Here is an 18,577-nt window from a genome sequence, read left to right on the forward strand (position 1 = left end):
GTGTGGGGGGGGTGCAGGGCAGAAGGCTGGGTGTTGGGGGGAGGTCAGGGCAGTGGGCTGGGGGGGTGTGGGGGTGCAGGGCAGAAGGCTGGGTGTTGGGGGGAGGTCAGGGCAGAGGGCTGGAGGGTGTGTGGGGAGTGCAGGGCAGAAGGCTGGGTGTTGGGGGGAGGTCAGGGCAGAAGGCTGGGGGTTGTGGGAAGAAACGGGGGAGGAGGGAAGCTTGGCTGCCGCAGGACCAAGCTTCTGCCTCCTGCCCCCGCAGGGGAGAGCGGTGGGCGGGGGGGCTGAGTGGGGCGGGGGGGCGGGACTCCCCCCCACCGCTCTCCCCTGCAGGGGCAGGAGGCAGAAGCTTGGTCCTGCAGCAGCCAAGCTTCCCTCCTCCCCTTTTTTCCCCCGGCGTGGCGCTTTCCGGCCCCTCCGCCTCCTCCTCTCACCGGGCAGGCAGCGTGCCACTCAGAATCGGCACGCGTGCCGTAGGTTGCCGACCCCTGGTCTATCATAATGCATATGCACATGGAGACAGAGTTAAGGCTGCATTACACATTTCTTGACTTTTTAGTTTATAGCGTGGTACTATTATATATTCTCAACTTAGTTTTTTAGTATGGAATATATAACAAAGTATACTGCAGTAAATAACCTAGCATTAACATATCTTCTAACATTTAGAAAAACAAAAATATACTACTACTACTCATTGCTTTGTCAATTAAATAAAACTCGTTTCTGGTTTGCATACATAATTGTTGGTAAGACTTCACAGTAAAACAGTTTTCATTTCATGTCTTTCTGCAAAAATGGAAGATTTGAGATGAGTGATAGCTAGAGAAACTGTCCACACCAAAACATGGTTTCTTAAGCAAGAGTGTAACAACTGCTTCTTAAGAGAATCTGACACCTTGCCCTTGTTAAACAAGGCACTGACATTCCATTCCAACAAGGTCCTCAACACCTCATTGCTGCTTTTCACAAGAAAGAAGAAACATGGATCTAACATACAGGTTTTTGTCCTGTACAGCCTCAGTTCCTCCCACATGCACCACATAATAAAATGCAAACATAGAAGATGCTGATTTGTTCCCCAAAAACAGATTTAGCCACCATGGATACAGAGAACTCTGTCCAAATATGAGTAATTGTATATTACAAGTAACCTGACAACTCCTTGCAGAAAGAAACACACGTCATCAGATGCAAATGGTCCAGTTTAACTAGATTAACCACCAGGAACAGTTCCACTGACTGGATCTTTGCAGAAAGCTACGAAGTGAAGAATATTTTCTTCAACTCCTGCACAGCCACAACATAGGATCTCAGAAACTATGTCACCAGCACTCTAGCTTTCTTCCCTTCCACTTCATTACTCACGTATCATCTACATTAGCACTGCAAGGACAAAGCTGAGGAAGAGGATGTGACGGACCATCTCTATCACTGGTTATGGAAACAGATCATTATAATATTTTAGCAAACAATCAATAAAGTCGTTTATTGTCAAATCCAATCTGCATTTAATGCAGGACATACACAGAACAACTACGCCACTTTTTCAACCCTCTCAATTCACGCTGAACTACATAGCTAGCTGGACGATCTGGACTAATAACAGGCCTGTGGTATCATCCAATAACTGATGCCTATTATATTATTAACCAATGACCTTTCATTCAACAGAATAATCAGAGTAGGTTTACCATCCACCCACATCACAGACTCCTGTGAACATACCCTTAGCAAGGCAGGTGACACCAATATTACATGCTTTTGGCTTACATCTCATTCAGATAAACTATAACCTATACTAATTCAGTTATTCACTTAACATTTTGCTAGCATATCAAAATACCTCAGGTTTTCAGACTATTTTTCAATGACCTTCCTCCTTAAACAAGCCTTTTATGCCTGGGCATTATTTTAAGGAGGGAGAAGAAAAAGGCAGACTGTCCCTCTGCAAATTTCAGCCTGAAAAAACTAACCAAAAAACCCTACCACCGTTTGTCTCCACCAACTTTCAGCCAGCTAGTGTAGAGCGAGGAGAAACAGCTAAGGGGAGTCTGAAGCTGCTGCTTTAGGTACCAATGCTCAGGAAATCCGCCCTGCTTTCCATTTCTGGGTGAGGATCAGCTAGCTGTTTATTTGATTTGCTCAGCTAACAGGAGGCTGCTGCAGACACTGCAGTGAAGTCTCCCACCACTAGCTGTTGCTGCGCTCCTTGTTGGGCAGGCAGGAGGCTACAGTTAGGATCAGGGCCAGCTCTGGCTTTTTGGCCGCCCCAAGCAAAAAAAAAAAAACCCCAAAAAACCAAAAAAAAAAACCGGGGCGGCCAGAACGACAAAGCAAAAAAAAAAAAAAAAACCTGCGGCGCGTCCGGAGCGCGGGTGCAGGGGGACCGGCTGGGGGGGGAGGGAGGGGGAGGGAGCGGGCGGGAGAGAGAGAGAAGGGGGCGGCCAGGGCTACAGCAGGGGCGCTGCCACGCGGCCCCTCCTGCTGCGCCGCCTCCTGCCACGAGGGCTCCGCTCCGGTCGGCGGGGAGGGAAGGAAGAGGAGTGCCCTGCAGGGCGCTCTGCTTCTCCGCGCCGCCGCCCCCTACATGGTGGCCGGAGCGGGGGGGGGAAAAAAAAAAACGGCCGTGCCACCCTAGGATTGGGCAGAATGCCGCCTCCAACAATCTGCCGCCCCAAGCACCAGCTTGCTCAGCTGGTGCCTGGAGCCGGCCCTGGTTAGGATTCCTGTTAAGAGGTGAACTCTCTCCTAGCCGTCTAGCTTTCAGCTTCGAGTGGCTGAGGTCAGCAGAAGGAAAAGGATGTTAGCCTGCTGAAGAGGAGTCCAAGCTACTGGCTTTCTGCCTGCCCAACAGCTTCTGCTTTTCCTCCTCTGTGCCTGAGGGGACAGATAAGGGGATGGAAGAACAAAGGTGGAGAAAGGACAGAGGAACCTTGGGGAAAGGGGGGGCTGAGAAATAACAGGGACAGATGGGAACCCCAACCAGCGTTGCCAACTCTCTGTCTTCAGTATTTGTTTTCTTTAGTGAACCAACTGATGGAATCAGGAGACAACATGAGGATCTCAGCTTCCATTTAAAAAAAAATAACATTCTTGCCTTCCTGGTTGCAAATTACAGCCTGAAAATATAAAGCAAAGCACCCTAAGGCTCAACAACCAGAAGGCAAATAAAAAATAACTCAGAATGAATGTATTACTTAATAAACCTCTTGATTTGAACCCTGACTCATGATCTTTGAACATTTGTGGTTGGCAATACTAGAACCCTGGAAACAATAGCCTATGGAGTCAGTGAATACTGACCTCCATCATATGACAGAAACATCTTGTACTCCATCCCATGTAGTGTGATTGATGCCAGGAAATAAAGAGCATGTCTATGTGCCATCCTTATTACAGACAGGAGAAGAAGACCCTTTAAGACCAAGGAGTAAATGTGGATAAGGAAGTTTGGGAGAAAAATAAATCTTGAAGGAATGAGGGATAGAGTGGAACAGAGCTGCAGTTTCCTGGCTCTAGGCGATCACTCTGTCCTCTGACCCATCTCGGCAGAACTGAGCTTTTGTGGAGAGGGAGGGGACAAGGGAGGTGATAGGTACAGGGGAAACTGAGGAGGAGCTAGGCACTTTGGAGAAGAAGGAAGAGAGTGGAAATGAGGAGTGGGAGGCTGTGTTTGAGGAAGCAGGCAGGGAGAATTAGGGGTCTGGAGAAGTCTGGAAATTTGGAAGGAAAAAGTGAGTAAGGAATTTTGAGACAGAGGGGGGTTGGTATCTGGAAACATAGGGCTAGGAAAAGAGAACATGGCAGTTTTGGCAAGCAGTTCTGGGTGGAGAGAAAGGAGAGATGGGGAAGAAAGAGAATTGGGGTGCAGAAGAGAAGAGACATGGGGAGTGTAGGGATTTGATGAAAAGAGGACAGATTAAAAGGCTCTGGGGAAAGGTAAAAGTGTCAGGTGAGGGAATTACAGACTCAGCAATGACCAGTGAGAGTGCTCATTACAAAGATCTTGCAGGTAAAAAGCACTGCTCTCAATCCTTTTTCAATGGAAACAATATATTTCCTAGTATCCTGAGGAGCCAAAAGACAGGACTTTCTGACTTCAATGGCAGAAAAATTGTCAGAATACCTGTGACTCTGGGTACTTCCTCCTACCAAATGGAGAATGGGTTTGCGCATTTGCAGAAGAATCAAAATTTATTTTGCAGCTTAACCTTTAGGGCCCTCTTTTTGTTGTTACTATCCTCACAGGTGCAACACGTCAGTTTGACTATTTTTTAATTGATCTTATTCAACATTAAGTGTTCAAAATGATCATCCCAACAAAACATAGTCTCCTACTTTCTAATATGCTGTAGTTGATAAATTACAGCAAAAAATGCTGGACAATGTTCTTGTATCAGCTAATACATGGATTCCCAGACTGGAATCAACAGCAAGTTCTGCATAAAATATATAGCAGTACATGGAACACTGCCATGGGTATAACTTTTTTTCATTAGACATATAGGATAATCCAAGCTAATAATTATCCATTAAAAAAGCAACTCCTGTATTTACTTCAGCATTCAGACATGCTGTAGTCACTCACTTAAAAGTCAGTGGCAAAACTAAGGCCCTTAATTTGCACTTCCTTTAAGACAGAAGTGAAAGGCCATCATTATTGTATTCAGGATGGTTTGCCAACTCTCACAATTTTATCATGAGTCTAATAATATTTGAGTTATTTCTTAAAGACCCAACTTGTGCATTTACATAGTTCTGTGAAAATCTCAGCTTTGATTAAAATATTGTAGCCCATATGGTTGTGGAGAAATGTTACAAATTGTTACCCCTAAAGAGTCAAAACCCAGAAGGCAAATAAAAAGATCTCAACATAACTCTGGTTTAAAATTATGAGATTTAAAAAAATCTAATGGTCTTTTTTGAATGCCCGAATTGTAATTTTTGAATGTGTGATGTTGGCAATGCTATATATCAAACAAAGCAATCAAGCTTTGTCACAGCACTCTTCCCCTTAGACAAATTTCTGACCTGTCTCCAGTGTGAAAATGGTTTTAAGAGACAGGTAGGCAATATGGGCAAGTGATCTTCAACAGAAAAATGATCTTTAAAAGGTTCGTATGAGAGGCAGATGAGAGGCAGATTTCAATTATTTGGTCAGAGACAGGCTATTATTTTTTCTTTTATGCCTGATCATTCTCTTTGGGCTTAGTACACCTGGAACTATGTACTGAATATTTATATTCCTTAATATTCCTTAATATTCAGCAATAGAATACTTGGTTTTACTAAGCCTCAAGCAAAAAAAACTAAAAAAAAACCTTTGTTGCCCCCATTGTACCTGAGTTTCTTTGTGCTTCCAGCAGGTTGCAAGGAGCCCAGCAATTTACAGATTGAGAAAAAGTGGCTTAGACACAATAATTAAATCTAATAATCAAAAGAACAGTGAATTATACAGAAACAGATAATGGCATAAATACCCAGAAGCCCTGTTAAAAAAAACGGATATAAAAATATACCTTTCATTAATATTCATTTATCCACTCAGCTTTGACAGCAGTTAGTACAGTCAAATTTGGCAAATCACACACACAGTTTTGGGAAAGAAAGAATAGCTTTGTAATGCAAGAATTTCACATCCAAAAAATGAGTAATATGCAGCTCAGTGCTGAAGAGTCATTTATCTTTTAAGGTGGATGATAAGGTTGTTTTCAGGTTTTTGCCATTTATAATATTGTATCATATGGCAAGTGTGCAGCATAAAAATACAGGGCTTATTCGGATTTCCTTTACACCAGATTTATACCACTGTAACTTCATAGACCTTAATGGAGCTAGTCCAGATTTACATTAACATCCAACCAAAAGCAAGCCATTAGCATGTATTCTTATTATCTGTGACAAAAGCTGGTGGGTGTGTGTCTTCTGCACTAATTCTTTAATAATAAATATATGAGCCAATCCTACTAACTCTTGCTCATGTGAGTAGCCTCATCAAAGGACTATACACAGGAGTAAGGGTTTGCAGGATCAGTCCTCTGGAGTTTTCGAATTACTAAAGCTAACAAAGTTTTCCTGAAATATACCCCAAGCTGTTCTGATAACTAAAATACTACAATGCATTGATTGTCCAACTTTTTTCTGTATGTTATTTAATTGACATGCCCTAGAATGTAGCCAAATTATCCTTGCAAAACTTCACTGAGCAGAACTTGTCTGCTTTTTGAAGGGGACTACTAAGAACAGTGATATGAGTGTGAAGAGGAGAACCACTAAAATGGAGGTTAGTAAAAGGAAAAAATGTTTACTATGCTTTAGTAGAATATGAAATTCTACTCTATGATTACAGGAAAACGGCCACTACTTTCTGTATGATCTAGTTTCTACGATCAGCAAAACCAGTTTATCAGCTTGCTCACTGCAAATCAGTCATCTTTCTAATACGGGGATGATTTATTGAGAAAATATGTGGAAAGGGGGAAATTATTTAATTTATCAATAATGGGTTTGGAAAAAGATGAATTATTTGTTCTTTCTGGAGACAAAGAATATTTTTATACCTTTCCCAGAATGCTATTCTCACGTTTGTGAAATTGCAGGCCTTAGCTTTTCACCAAAAAGGGGTATTAGTCAAAATGCAAAACTGTATGTGCAGTTACTATGAATAAGATGTTTACAAGAGCAAATGGTAGCTACATTTATTTTGGGGAAGTTCTATGGCCTGAGTTATACAAGAGGCCAGACTAACTGATCACAATGATCCCTTCTGGCCTTGGAATCAAGGAATCTAAAAAAACTTTTACAGATCTATGAAATTTAGAAATTTTTGCGGGCGGGGGGGGGGAAATACTGATTATTCCCTTGCTTTACACAAAAATAAATTCAATAAAAGCTACAGCTCATTTCTTGTTTTTATATTAACTGGTATTAACTGAGTTCAAACTAAAAGATTACGTATTGGCAAGCATGCAAAGTCCATACCTTCATCTCTATAACTGTCTGAAGAGCTTTTGTCTTTGCTGGTTCAGGCTGAAGTTGGGTTCTTCTGTGTAGTTCCTGTGGAGGGACACGATAAAAATAAGCTTGACGACTCATCTTTCCATTATTTTGTCTCTCATATAAATATAGCACAGTCCACAGCAAATTAAAAGTCTGATGTTCAGAAGTGCACAAGTCCAAATGCTACAGGTGCATCTTTCTTATGATCCCTCTAGCATCACTGCAGTCTCTATCTTATATTACAGTCAACGCTGTCGGCACATGCGCTATTTCTGAAACCTCTATCAATAATTAACGTCAACTGTGACAAAGCCAGCAAGTAATTTCTTAGTCCAAATACAACACTGCTGCTTTTGCCCAGACATCAAATCATAATTCATTCAATTATAGTACACTGTGTTGCTAATTCAAAAACTAAGAAAAATAAATGTCATTTAAAATCTTTTACTGAAGTTCTCTGCTTAGAGTTTTTCTACCAATATTTGAAGCAAGCAATTTAAAACCATTACATTCAAATTTGACATTTTAAGAATAGTAATTATATAATGGGTTGATGCAGCACCATCTACAGTAGCTTTTGCATTCCAGTTTTTATGTATCACAGTATGATATTTTTCACAGTTTAATCTACAGGTAATAAAAATATAGAGGTTACAATTGCTACACAAAGATGTACAATTAACAAAAGCAAACATCAGCCACTCTTCAAAGCTGAAGACTGAGGGTAGATATTGACAACATTGAGAACTGTGTACAAACCATTAATTGAAAAATATTTTAATATCTATTCAAAGTACTGCTTCTGATGCCGACGTGAATGTTTCTCACATACTGTAGGTGACTGTAAATTCCATGGTATTCCATATGTGGTTATTTTACAGTCTCTGTCCGTGTCTCCTTCACACGCATGTGCACAGTTAGAACAAAAGGGATTTCAGATGTGGTACTCTAGGGTTCTCATAGGATCTGCTGGAATTCAGAATTATCTGTGTAAAGGCTATTGTTTTCTGGCCCTCTCAGCCCCACTGACCTACATGAAAAGTACAATGCCATAGGACATTGCCACCAAACCTTCCCACAATGAGTTTCAGAGCTATGAAGGTGGAGGTGACTAAAATAATGCTGATGGGTTCAGAATTAGCTTACTTGATGATTCCTTGCAGGATTAGTGGGAACTATACTATGGACAGTCGCTGTCTCCCGCAAGTCCTAACTTGTCCATTCCCAACCTTATTCCCATCCATAAAGCTCAATTTCTGCAGAGATACATCTTCAAGTATGGAGGGCAAATGATGCTGTGGATGTGTCTTCTTCCCTCCTGACCCCTTCCTTCATCCAGATCAAGCAATTTACCATCCCTATCTCGTTGGGTTTCCATTCTTTCTGGTGAGACTTCAAAGGCCCAAATTTTGGATTTTAATTAGGTAATCCTGTATTCATGTTTCTTCTTTATAAGCCCAAATAAAGGTGCCTAAGAGACCCTCAAACTATATCTCTAAGCAATTGTTTTTGATGTTGTAAACTAGTCCCTTTAAAACCAAACACTAGAAATAGAGGGAACACATTCCTTAGGGTATGTCTACACTACAAAATTAGGTCGATTTTATAGAAGTTGATTTTTAGAAATCGATTTTATACAGTCAATTTTGTATCTCCCCACTAAGCGCATTGAGTCGACGGAGTGCGTCCTCATTACAGTGGCTAGCATCGACTCACAGAGTGATGCACTGTGGAAGCTATCCCACAGTTCCCGCAGTCTCCGCTGCCCATTGGAATTATGGGTTAAGCTCCCAATGCCTGATGGGGCAAAAACATTGTTCCAGGTGGTTTTGGGTATATGTCGTCACTCTCCCCTCCCTTCCTCCCTCCATGAAAGCAACTGCAGACAATCATTTTGCGCCTTTTTGCCCGAGTTACCCGTGCAGACGCCATAGCATGGCAAGCATGGAGACCACTCAGCTCACCACTGCTGTTGCGAGCATTGTAAACACCTCGTGCATTATACTGCAGTATGTGCAGAACCTGGTTAAGAGACAGCAGCACGAGAACGATTGTGAGGAGGACATGGACATAGATGTTCCTGAAAGTACAGGCTGTGGCAATTGGGACATCATGGCGGCAGTGGGGCTGGTTGATACAGTGGAATACCAATTCTGGGCCCAGCAAACAAGCACAGACTGGTGGGACCGCATAGTGCTGCAGGTATGGGATGATTCCCAGTGGCTGCTAAACTTTCGCATGCGTAAGGCCACTTTCCTGGAACTCTGAGTTGCTTTCCCCCACCCTGAAGCACAGGAATACCAAGATGAGAGCTGCCTTGACTGTTGAGAAGCAAGTGGCAATAGCACTGTGGAAGCTTGCAACGCCTGACTGCTACCGGTCAGTTGGGAATCAATTTGGAATGGGCAAATCTACTGTGGGGACAGGTGTCATTCAAGTAGCCAGTGCAATCACTGATATTCTGCTATCAAGGGTAGTGCCTCTGGGAAATGTGCAGGTCATAGTGGATGGCTTTGCTGCAATGGGGTTCCCTAACTGTGGTGGGGCGATAGACGGAATGTATATCCCTATCTTGGCACCGGACCACCTTGCCAACCAGTACATAAACCGCAAGGGGTACTTCTCAATGGTGCTGCAAGCGCTGGTGGATCACAAGGGACGTTTCACCGATATCAACATGGGATGGCTGGGAAACGTGCATGACGCTCACATCTTTAGGAACTCTGGGCAGTTTGAGCAGCTGCAAGAAGGGATTTACTTCCCAGACCAGAAAATTACTGTTGGGGATGTTGAAATGCCAATAGTTATCCTTGGAGACCCAGCCTACCCCTTGCTCCCATGGCTCATGAAGCCATACCCAGGCAGCCTGCACAGTAGTAAGGAATAGTTCAACTATAGGCTGAGCAAGTGCAGAATGGTGGTAGAATGTGCCTTTGGAAGTTTAAAAGTTCGCTGGTGCTGTTTGCTGACTAGGTTAAACCTTCTGTTGCTTGGGCCATCCTCTGGAGTGGAGTGGCTGGGTGCCCAGAGCCTTCCCTCCCTCCCCCCAAGTGTTCTTGGGCGTCTGGGTGAGGAGGATATGGAACTTGGGGAAGAGGGCAGGTGGTTGTACAGTGGATGCAGCAGCAGTCTGTGCTCTTGTTGGCTTTCCTGCAGCTGCAGCAGACGCCTGAGCATGTCCGTTTGCTGCCCCATTAGCCTCAGCATTGCATCCTGCCTCTTCTCATCGCGGTCACTTAATGCTTTCCTGGACTCTGCCACTGAATGCCTCCATGCATTCAGCTGTGCCCTATCAGTGCGGGAGGACTGCATGAGCTCGGAAAACATGTCATCGCGAGTGCGTTTTTTTCGCCTTCTAATCTGCGATAACCTCAGGGACGGAGATGATAGGGGGAGCATAGAAACATTTGCACCTGTGCGGGGATAAAAAGTGAGAGTAAAATTTAAGATAATACATTTCTGAGAACAAAAGGGAGTCTCTTTCACAGTGAATCAAGCAATTCACAGCAGACAGCACATGTGCTTTAGGTACAAGGTTGCATTTTGCCTTTTATATTGAGCGCCTGCCGGTACGGTGACACATCACACACGGCTGGGCAACAGAATTTGGTTTCCAGGCAGCCATGGTAAGCCAAAGGCTACGTGGGTTTGGCTTCTAACACCTTGATAACATGTGGGAATGTTTTCAAACTGCAGCGCCCTCCTTTCCCATAGCAAGCAATGCCGGTTGGGTTTGCCATTTAAAAGGAGGGGCTGTGGTTTTCGGGTGGACGTGCAGCCCAAACCTCCCCCCACCCCTCCGTATGGCTATTTGGGATAATCCCTTCAGTCCTCCCCCCACCACGTGGCTATTCTCAGGGAAAACTGGCACTAAATTTAGTAACTATATTCATGAAGAACATCAGTCTAATGGTGGTGCTTTGGTCCTTCATGCCTACATGGATGAACTCACATTTTTGTCTCCAGTGGAGATGGAGAGATTTGCAGAAGAATTTCTTGCTTTGTCATTCAGTGAAAATGAGAAAAATGCAGCCTACTATGCTTTAGCCATAGTACATGGTGCAGCTGCCTATTTGCCAGACTTCCTGGATTATTTTGCTTTTAATGTCCCTAACACTCCAGTGAAAATGGAAATTCTGGGCAAGAAGGACATAGAAATGATGACTATTTCAACTTTTCATACTCAGACTGTATTTAAGCTCCTGAAGGTGTTCCTGGCTTTATTGATTTTGTTCCGGATGTCCTGGCTTGTTCCGCCGTCCTGGCTGATGGTGCTGCCTGAGTATGTGAGTGTTTCTACAATGAGTGAAGATCTGGTCTGTGTATCCACACCCTTTCTGAAAACCAGCTTGCTCTTTTCTGAGAACACTATCAAGTGCCTCTGATATACGCTGGACTATGATCTTAAACCATACTTTGCTTGGCACAGATAAAAGTGTGATACCACGCCAGTTATTACAATTACTGAGAGTTCCTTTCTTTGGTATCTTCGCTATAACACCATTGGTCCACTCATCTGGCACTCTTTCCCTTTCCCAGACTGATGTAAGTAGAGGAAGTGGGGCCACTGAAGCTTGCAGATGGAGTGGAGATTAAGGACAATCTAAGCATGGCACAATATCTAAATGAATATTTTGCATCGGTCTTTAACAAGGCTAATGAAGGGCTTAGGAATAGAGGGAGCGGGACAGAGGGGAATAAAGGAGGGGCGATTGACATTAAAGTATCAGAGGTGGAAGCCAAACTTGACCAGCTAAATGGGACTAAATCGGGCGGACCGGATGATCTTCATCCTAGAATATTGAAGGAGCTCGCGCGAGAAACTGCAAGCCCCTTGGCGATAATTTTTAATAAATCTGTAAACTCGGGGGTGGTACCGATGGACTGGAAAATAGCTAATGTGGTTCCTATTTTCAAGAAGGGGATAAAAAGTGACCCAGGTAACTACAGGCCTGTTAGTTTAACTTCTGTAGTAGGCAAGGTCCTGGAAAAAATTTTGAAGGAAAAAGTAGTTAAGGACCTTGAGGTGAATGGCAATTGGGACAAATTACAACATGGGTTTACGAAAGGAAGATCGTGCCAAACCAACTTGATCTCCTTCTTTGAGAAAGTAACAGACCTTCTAGATAAAGGAAATGCGGTGGATCTAATTTACCTAGATTTTAGTAAAGCGTTTGATACTGTGCCGCACGAGGAATTATTGGTTAAATTAGAAAAGATGGGGATCGATATGAAAATCCAGAGGTGGATAAAGAACTGGTTAAAGGGGAGACTGCAGCGGGTAGTACTGAAAGGGGAACTGTCGGGTTGGAGGGAGGTCACCAGTGGGGTTCCTCAAGGTTCGGTTTTGGGTCCGATTTTATTTAATCTATTCGTTACTGACCTCGGAACCGAATGCAGGAGTGGGCTGATAAAGTTTGCGGATGACACAAAGTTGGGAGGTATTGCCAATTCGGAGAAGGATCGGGATATTCTGCAGGGAGACTTGGATGACCTTGTAAATTGGAGTAACAATAATAGGATGAGATTTAATAGTGAGAAGTGTAAGGTGATGCATTTAGGGATGACTAACAAGAATTTTAGTTATAAGTTAGGGACGCATAGGTTGGAAGTGACGGAGGAGGAGAAGGACCTCGGAGTCCTGGTTGATCGCAGGATGACTATGAGTCGGCAATGTGAAGTGGCTGTGAAAAAAGCTAATGCGATCTTGGGATGCGTTAGGCGAGGTATTTCTAGTAGGGACAGGGAGGTGCTGCTTCCGTTATACAAGGCGCTGGTGAGACCTCATTTGGAGTACTGTGTGCAGTTCTGGTCTCCTATGTTTAAAAAGGATGAACTCAAACTGGAACGGGTACAGAGAAGGGCCACTAGGATGATCCGAGGAATGGAAAACCTCTCCTATGAAAGGAGACTCGTGGAGCTCGGTTTGTTTAGCCTAACCAAAAGAAGGCTGAGGGGGGATATGATTGCTCTCTTTAAATATATCAAAGGGATTAATACAAAGGAGGGAGAGGAATTATTTCAGCTTAGTAGTAATGTGGACACGAGAACGAATGGATATAAACTGGCCGTGGGGAAGTTTAGGCTTGAAATTAGACGAAGGTTTCTGACCGTCAGAGGGGTGAAATTTTGGAACAGCCTTCCGAGGGAAACGGTGGGGGCGAAGGACCTCTCTGGCTTCAAGATTAGGCTTGATAAGTTTATGGAGGGAATGGTTTGATGGGATAACGTGATTTTGGTCAATTAGGCATTAACGTGCCATCGCGGGTAGAATGAGGGTCCGGCTGTAGAATCTTGCCTGTATGCTCGGGGTTCTGCTGATCGCCATATTTGGGGTCGGGAAGGAATTTTCCTCCAGGGTAGATTGGCAGAGGCCTTGGAGGTTTTTCGCCTTCCTCCGCAGCATAGGGCAGGGGTCGCAGGAGGGAAGATTCTGTTGTGGGTGGGTCAGCATTTGTGGCCTGCATCATGCGGGAGGTCAGACTAGATGACCATATTGGTCCCTTCTGACCTTAAAGTCTATGAGTCTATGAGTCTATGAGGGGCCAGGATAGATAGCAAGTTAAAGTATGGGCTGGATGAATGGACTATAAAGGTGAATAGAAAGCTGGCTAGATTGTTGGGATCAACGGGTAGTGATCAATGGCTTGATGTCTAGTTGGTAGCCAGTATCAAGCGGAGTGCCCCTGGGGTTGGTCCTGGCGCCGGTTTTGTTCAAGATCTTTATTAATGATCTGGATGATTGCACCCTCAGCAAGTTCGTGGATAACACTAAGCTGGGGGGAGAGAGATATACACTTTAGCCAAGCGCAAATAGCCCAGCATGAACGGGGTCCTTTTACTGTTCCCTTACAAAAATTCTCCTACTTCAACTAGGTGACCATGAATGATATCACTCTCCTGAGGCTAACACAGAAACATATAGACCGAATGTTCCTTGAATGTGACCAAAACCCAGGACCATTCGCTGCCATGCTTTGTGCTGCAATGCTTCCAGACTACTTGCTACTGGCTTGCCGTGGTAAAGTGTCCTACCATGGAGGACGAAATAAGGCAGCCCTCCCCAGAAACTTTCTGCAAAGGCTTTCAGAGTATCTCCAGGAGAGCTTCATGGAGATGTCCCTGGAGGATTCCCGCTCCGTCCCCAGACATGTTAACAGACTTTTCCAGTAGCTGTACTGGCCGCCAATGCATCCCAAGTCTTCAGGGCAAATCAAACATTAAATGCTATTTCTTTTAAACCCTGAACTGTAGTTACAAATGTGCACTCACCAGAAGTGCCTTCTCCGCCTTCAGGGTCAGGGATCCCGCCCTGGGAGGGTATTGGCTCCAGGGTGATGAAAAGGTCCTGGCTGCCGGGGAGAATGGATTCACCGCTTGCCAGCTGCGCATTCTCCTCCTCCTGCTCCTCCTCATCCACAAAATCCTCCTCCGTGCTGCGTGAGACTCCCCCCTTGCAGGTGTCCATGGACAGTGGTGGGGTAGTGGTAGGGTCCCCCCCTAGAATGCCATGCAGCTGATCATAGAAGCGGCATGTATGGGGCTCTGACCCAGAGTGACCGTTTGCCTCCTTTGTCTTTTGATCGGCTTGCCTGAGCTCCTTGACTCTCACGCAGCACTGCTGTGTGTCCCTGTTGTAGCCTCTGTCCATCATGCCCTGTGCAATTTTGGCATATATATTAGCATTTCTTCTTTTTTTAATCAGAGTTCTGCCTGCACAGATTCTTCTCCCCATACAGCAATCAGATCCAGTGTCTCCCATTCGCTCCATGCTGGAGCTCGTTTGTGATTCTGGGGAGACTGCATGGTCACCTGTGCTGCTGAGCGTGCCACGCTGACCAAACAGGAAATGAAATTCAAAAGTTCCCAAGGCTTTTCCTGTGTACCTAGCTAGTGCATTGGTGTTGAAAGTGCTGTCCAGAGCAGTCACATTGGAGCACTCTGGGATAGCTCCCGGAGGCCAATAGTGTCGATTTGTGTCCTCAATACCCAAAAATCGACCCAGCAAGGTCGATTTTAGCACCACTCCCCTCGCCGGGGAGGAGTACAGAAATCAATTTTAAGCGCCCTTTAGGTCGACGGAACGGGGTTGCTTGTGTAGACACATTCATTATAAAAATCGATCTAACGTGGCTAAATTCGACCTAACCCTGTAGTGTAGACCAGGGCTTTGAGTGCCTTAAGCATAGCCTACTCCTTGGAGAGCTAATGAAGTACATTTTCAGGGGGAAAAAGCTTCTCTGTAACTGTCAATCGGACTTCAAATGACTTGGAGACTGTTTCATAACCTGGACAGTATAAGATCAACATCCAAGTCTTTAATAAAATTTGGCACCAAATGCTGCTCTCAGTTATATCACTGCAACTCCATTTCGTGCTGTCTTCCATATTGCTCCTTATGAATGGGCAAAGCTCCCTCTCAAAACCCATAAAGCCATCTCCTTGTCATCATTCAGTTTCCTCCTCAAAACTCATCTCTTTCCATAATGCATACAGTAAAGGACAACCTGATAAGGGCTAAGCAGGTGGAGAGCTGTGATTATTACTACTAACCAGCTAAGTATTGGGCACATCCCACTGTCTCAGACAAACAGGAAGAAAGAAATGATGCAACAGATGTGTTTTAATTAGGCCACAACTTTATTCACTTAACCTATCTGGCAGTAAATAATACAATGCAGGTCATCACTCTTTCCTTAATCTTTTTTACCCATTTAGGAGGGCTGCCAACAGCAATCCCCCTTCCCAACCTAGTCCCACCTCACTTCTTGACCCCACTGCCCTCCCCTCAAATGGGGGGGTGGGGTATCTGGGGAAAAACAAGGTTATCTCTTCATTGTACCAGACATTAGGAGTCCCAACACCCTCTTTTCCAGCTTCCTTAGGGCTTACCTTCCCTTAAATCCACTTCCAATTCCTGTTTATCAGTGAACTATATATCCTCTCTAATGAGTACCTGCACCGGACACCTGCCACCTACTAAGTTGTGACATCTTAAACTCCTTACCTAGCTCATCAGTTCCTGACCTATGGGGAAAATGGGGGAAAAAACACCCTGCCCCTGCTAATCTGGCAGAGATGGAAAAATTCCTTCCCAGCTCACACCCCCACAAAAAAAGAAAAGATAAAAAGCAACTAGCGCAATTCCAATGACAGATCATTAAAAACAGTCTACTTTCACCCCATGGGTGAGCTGGTGGGTGCTGCTGATTGTGACGAATGAGAGAGTTCTTCCTGAATATACAAATACCTTCCCTTTCTCCCACCTGGTCCAGCCACTTACTGTTCCCCCTTTGGCTCCACTCAGGTAAATCCCTTTCCCCTCCCTGTAATCCAAATGCAGTAGGATCCCTATCCCTTTTTTTGCTGCTGCTGCCCAGAAAATGACCAACAGCATTCAATTGCAGTGAGCATATTATATTTATCTCATCTTCCCCATCCCACTCTGGCACATATGTTAGTCTCATCCACCCGTTACAAACCCTTCTCTTTTAGAGTACATCTACACTGCAATTAAAGACCCACAGCATGGCCGCAACTGGCCCAGGTCATCTGACTTAGACTTGTGGGCTATAAAGTTGAAGTGTAGACATTTGGGCTCAGACTGGCACCCAGGCTCAGACTCCAGACTCAGTGCCACAGGGTTTTTTATTATACTGTAGACCTGTCCTTACAGGTTAAGCTTTTGTGATCAGGGGCTGTCATTTATTATATCTTTACGCACAATGGAATCCAACCCGGTTGCAATTTTTAGTTGCTACCACAATATAACTGTTAAATAAAAATAACTAATTTGGCTCATGATATTAAATCAATTACTACAGTATTTTAAGACATCTCTAAAAAACACATCCTGAAGAATTCAGGATTTAATATTTTAAATATCTATACAAACAACTAAAAAAAAGGAAAGCCAATTAGTTATGAGTTTTCCACGTAAGTGAGCAAAGATTCTTTAAACAACATTAACTAAATGATTGCATACAAAGGAAGATGCCAATAATTAATACAATAAAAGCTCTTCTTACACAAAAGAAAAAAATTAATTAGCAAAAAGGAACTTTTCCAGCAAAAGGTTTACGAGAAATGCACTTTCCCTCAGCTTCCTGGCTAATTGTATTTCCTAACTCTGCTATGCCTGTATGTGATGTTATATCTCTACAAGACAATAACTCAGCAATCTACACGTATATAGCATGTGAATGAATAAATCAATACAATTTTCCAAAAATCTTAATTTTTACAGTCAAAGAAGCATTTTATACTTAAAGCATACAGGAAAAGTAGTATGTGGCAGGACCGAATTTCATGAGATTTATCCAGAAGCATTCATCTTTGACAGTCCATATATCTTTGGCTAAAGGGAAGGAAATGATGGCTGTTTCCATAGATAATACATGCAGTTCTATTCATGCTTATGATCAGTTTGTATGACCTTAGGAACAGTTTAGTATTAAAGTTACAGTTAGGACATTGGTATGCTGAGAACTGCCTATCACACTGACCAATATTGTCTCATTGTTTCCTTTAAATCTCCCTCTGTCTGTATCCATCTGTTGTCTCTTGTTGTATACTCTGTGACAGGAACGGTCTTTTTGTTGTTGCGTATGCACAGTGCCTAGTACAATTGGGTCCTAGTCCATGACTAGGATTTCTAAGTGCCAGGGTCAATACAAATAATAAATATTAATAAAATAATACATACTTCTTGATAATCACATAGGAGTTGGATTTACTCTGACTGGCTTGTCTTATTCCACCACTTCCCCCAAATCCCATGGCTTCCATAGAAGGAAGGCATGATAGAAGTCCAAACATACCATTCAAAAATTCTTACTTCTGGCCTGCAGAATCCCACTGACCAATGGCATACAATGCATCATGCTGCAATGTCACCAGTACCAGAAATTGCACTGGCCATAAGGGCTCTGGTAATTAAGGATAGCATGTAGTGCCGCAAACATTTGGGTGTTTTAAATTTGTTTGTTAAAAGATATACAGTATTGTGGTTTTTAGAATTTTAAAACTGCCAAATTTAAAAATGAGCCAATTTTAAAACTGCCCATTATGGTGCACGGCACCAGTGAATTTCTAGTATCTGCCCTAAAAATATTTTTTAAAAAGTACATTTAGAATAAAGCAATTAGTGAATGCCCCTTTACCCTTTCTGTTCTGAGCATTTAGCACAAAACTAATTTTTCAAAAGAAAGAAAAAAAAACCTTTACAAGTCACCTTCAGTGATGAAATCTCTCAATCACTAACTGATTGTTTCAGCAGACAGTTGAAAACGAAAAATTAATTAAATGTCAACCTCACAATGGATTTAAACACTAAGTGAATGTCCTAGATTTGTCATCTTCTTCTTCTGTGGAAATTGTGTGTGTGTGGGGGGGGGGGGAAAGCTGGCCAATCAACTCCCTATCTGATCAACAAAAATTACAGCTAATTTTAAGACTTGACACTGTTCCCAAAGGGCATATAAAGTGAGTTGGAGTATGAACAGAATTCCATAGATTACCCAGGGAAACAAACCAGAGTTCCACCCCTTTAGCCAAAGATGAATAGACTGCCAAC

General features: G+C 43.4%; 1 protein-coding gene across 1 annotated transcript in view; it reads right to left on the bottom strand.

Annotated features, from left to right (window-relative positions):
- The window catches only part of ERC2 (ELKS/RAB6-interacting/CAST family member 2), a 645,944-nt gene that overhangs the window by 448,909 nt on the left and 178,458 nt on the right, over positions 1-18,577 (bottom strand). Inside the window, exon 3 of the mRNA XM_065408253.1 lies at positions 6,985-7,059. Within this exon, the coding sequence (XP_065264325.1) occupies positions 6,985-7,059 (75 nt within the window). The remainder of the gene's footprint in view (positions 1-6,984; positions 7,060-18,577) is intronic.

This window comes from Emys orbicularis, chromosome 7 (assembly GCF_028017835.1).
Source record: "Emys orbicularis isolate rEmyOrb1 chromosome 7, rEmyOrb1.hap1, whole genome shotgun sequence".
NCBI classification, from domain to species: Eukaryota; Metazoa; Chordata; order Testudines; family Emydidae; genus Emys; species Emys orbicularis.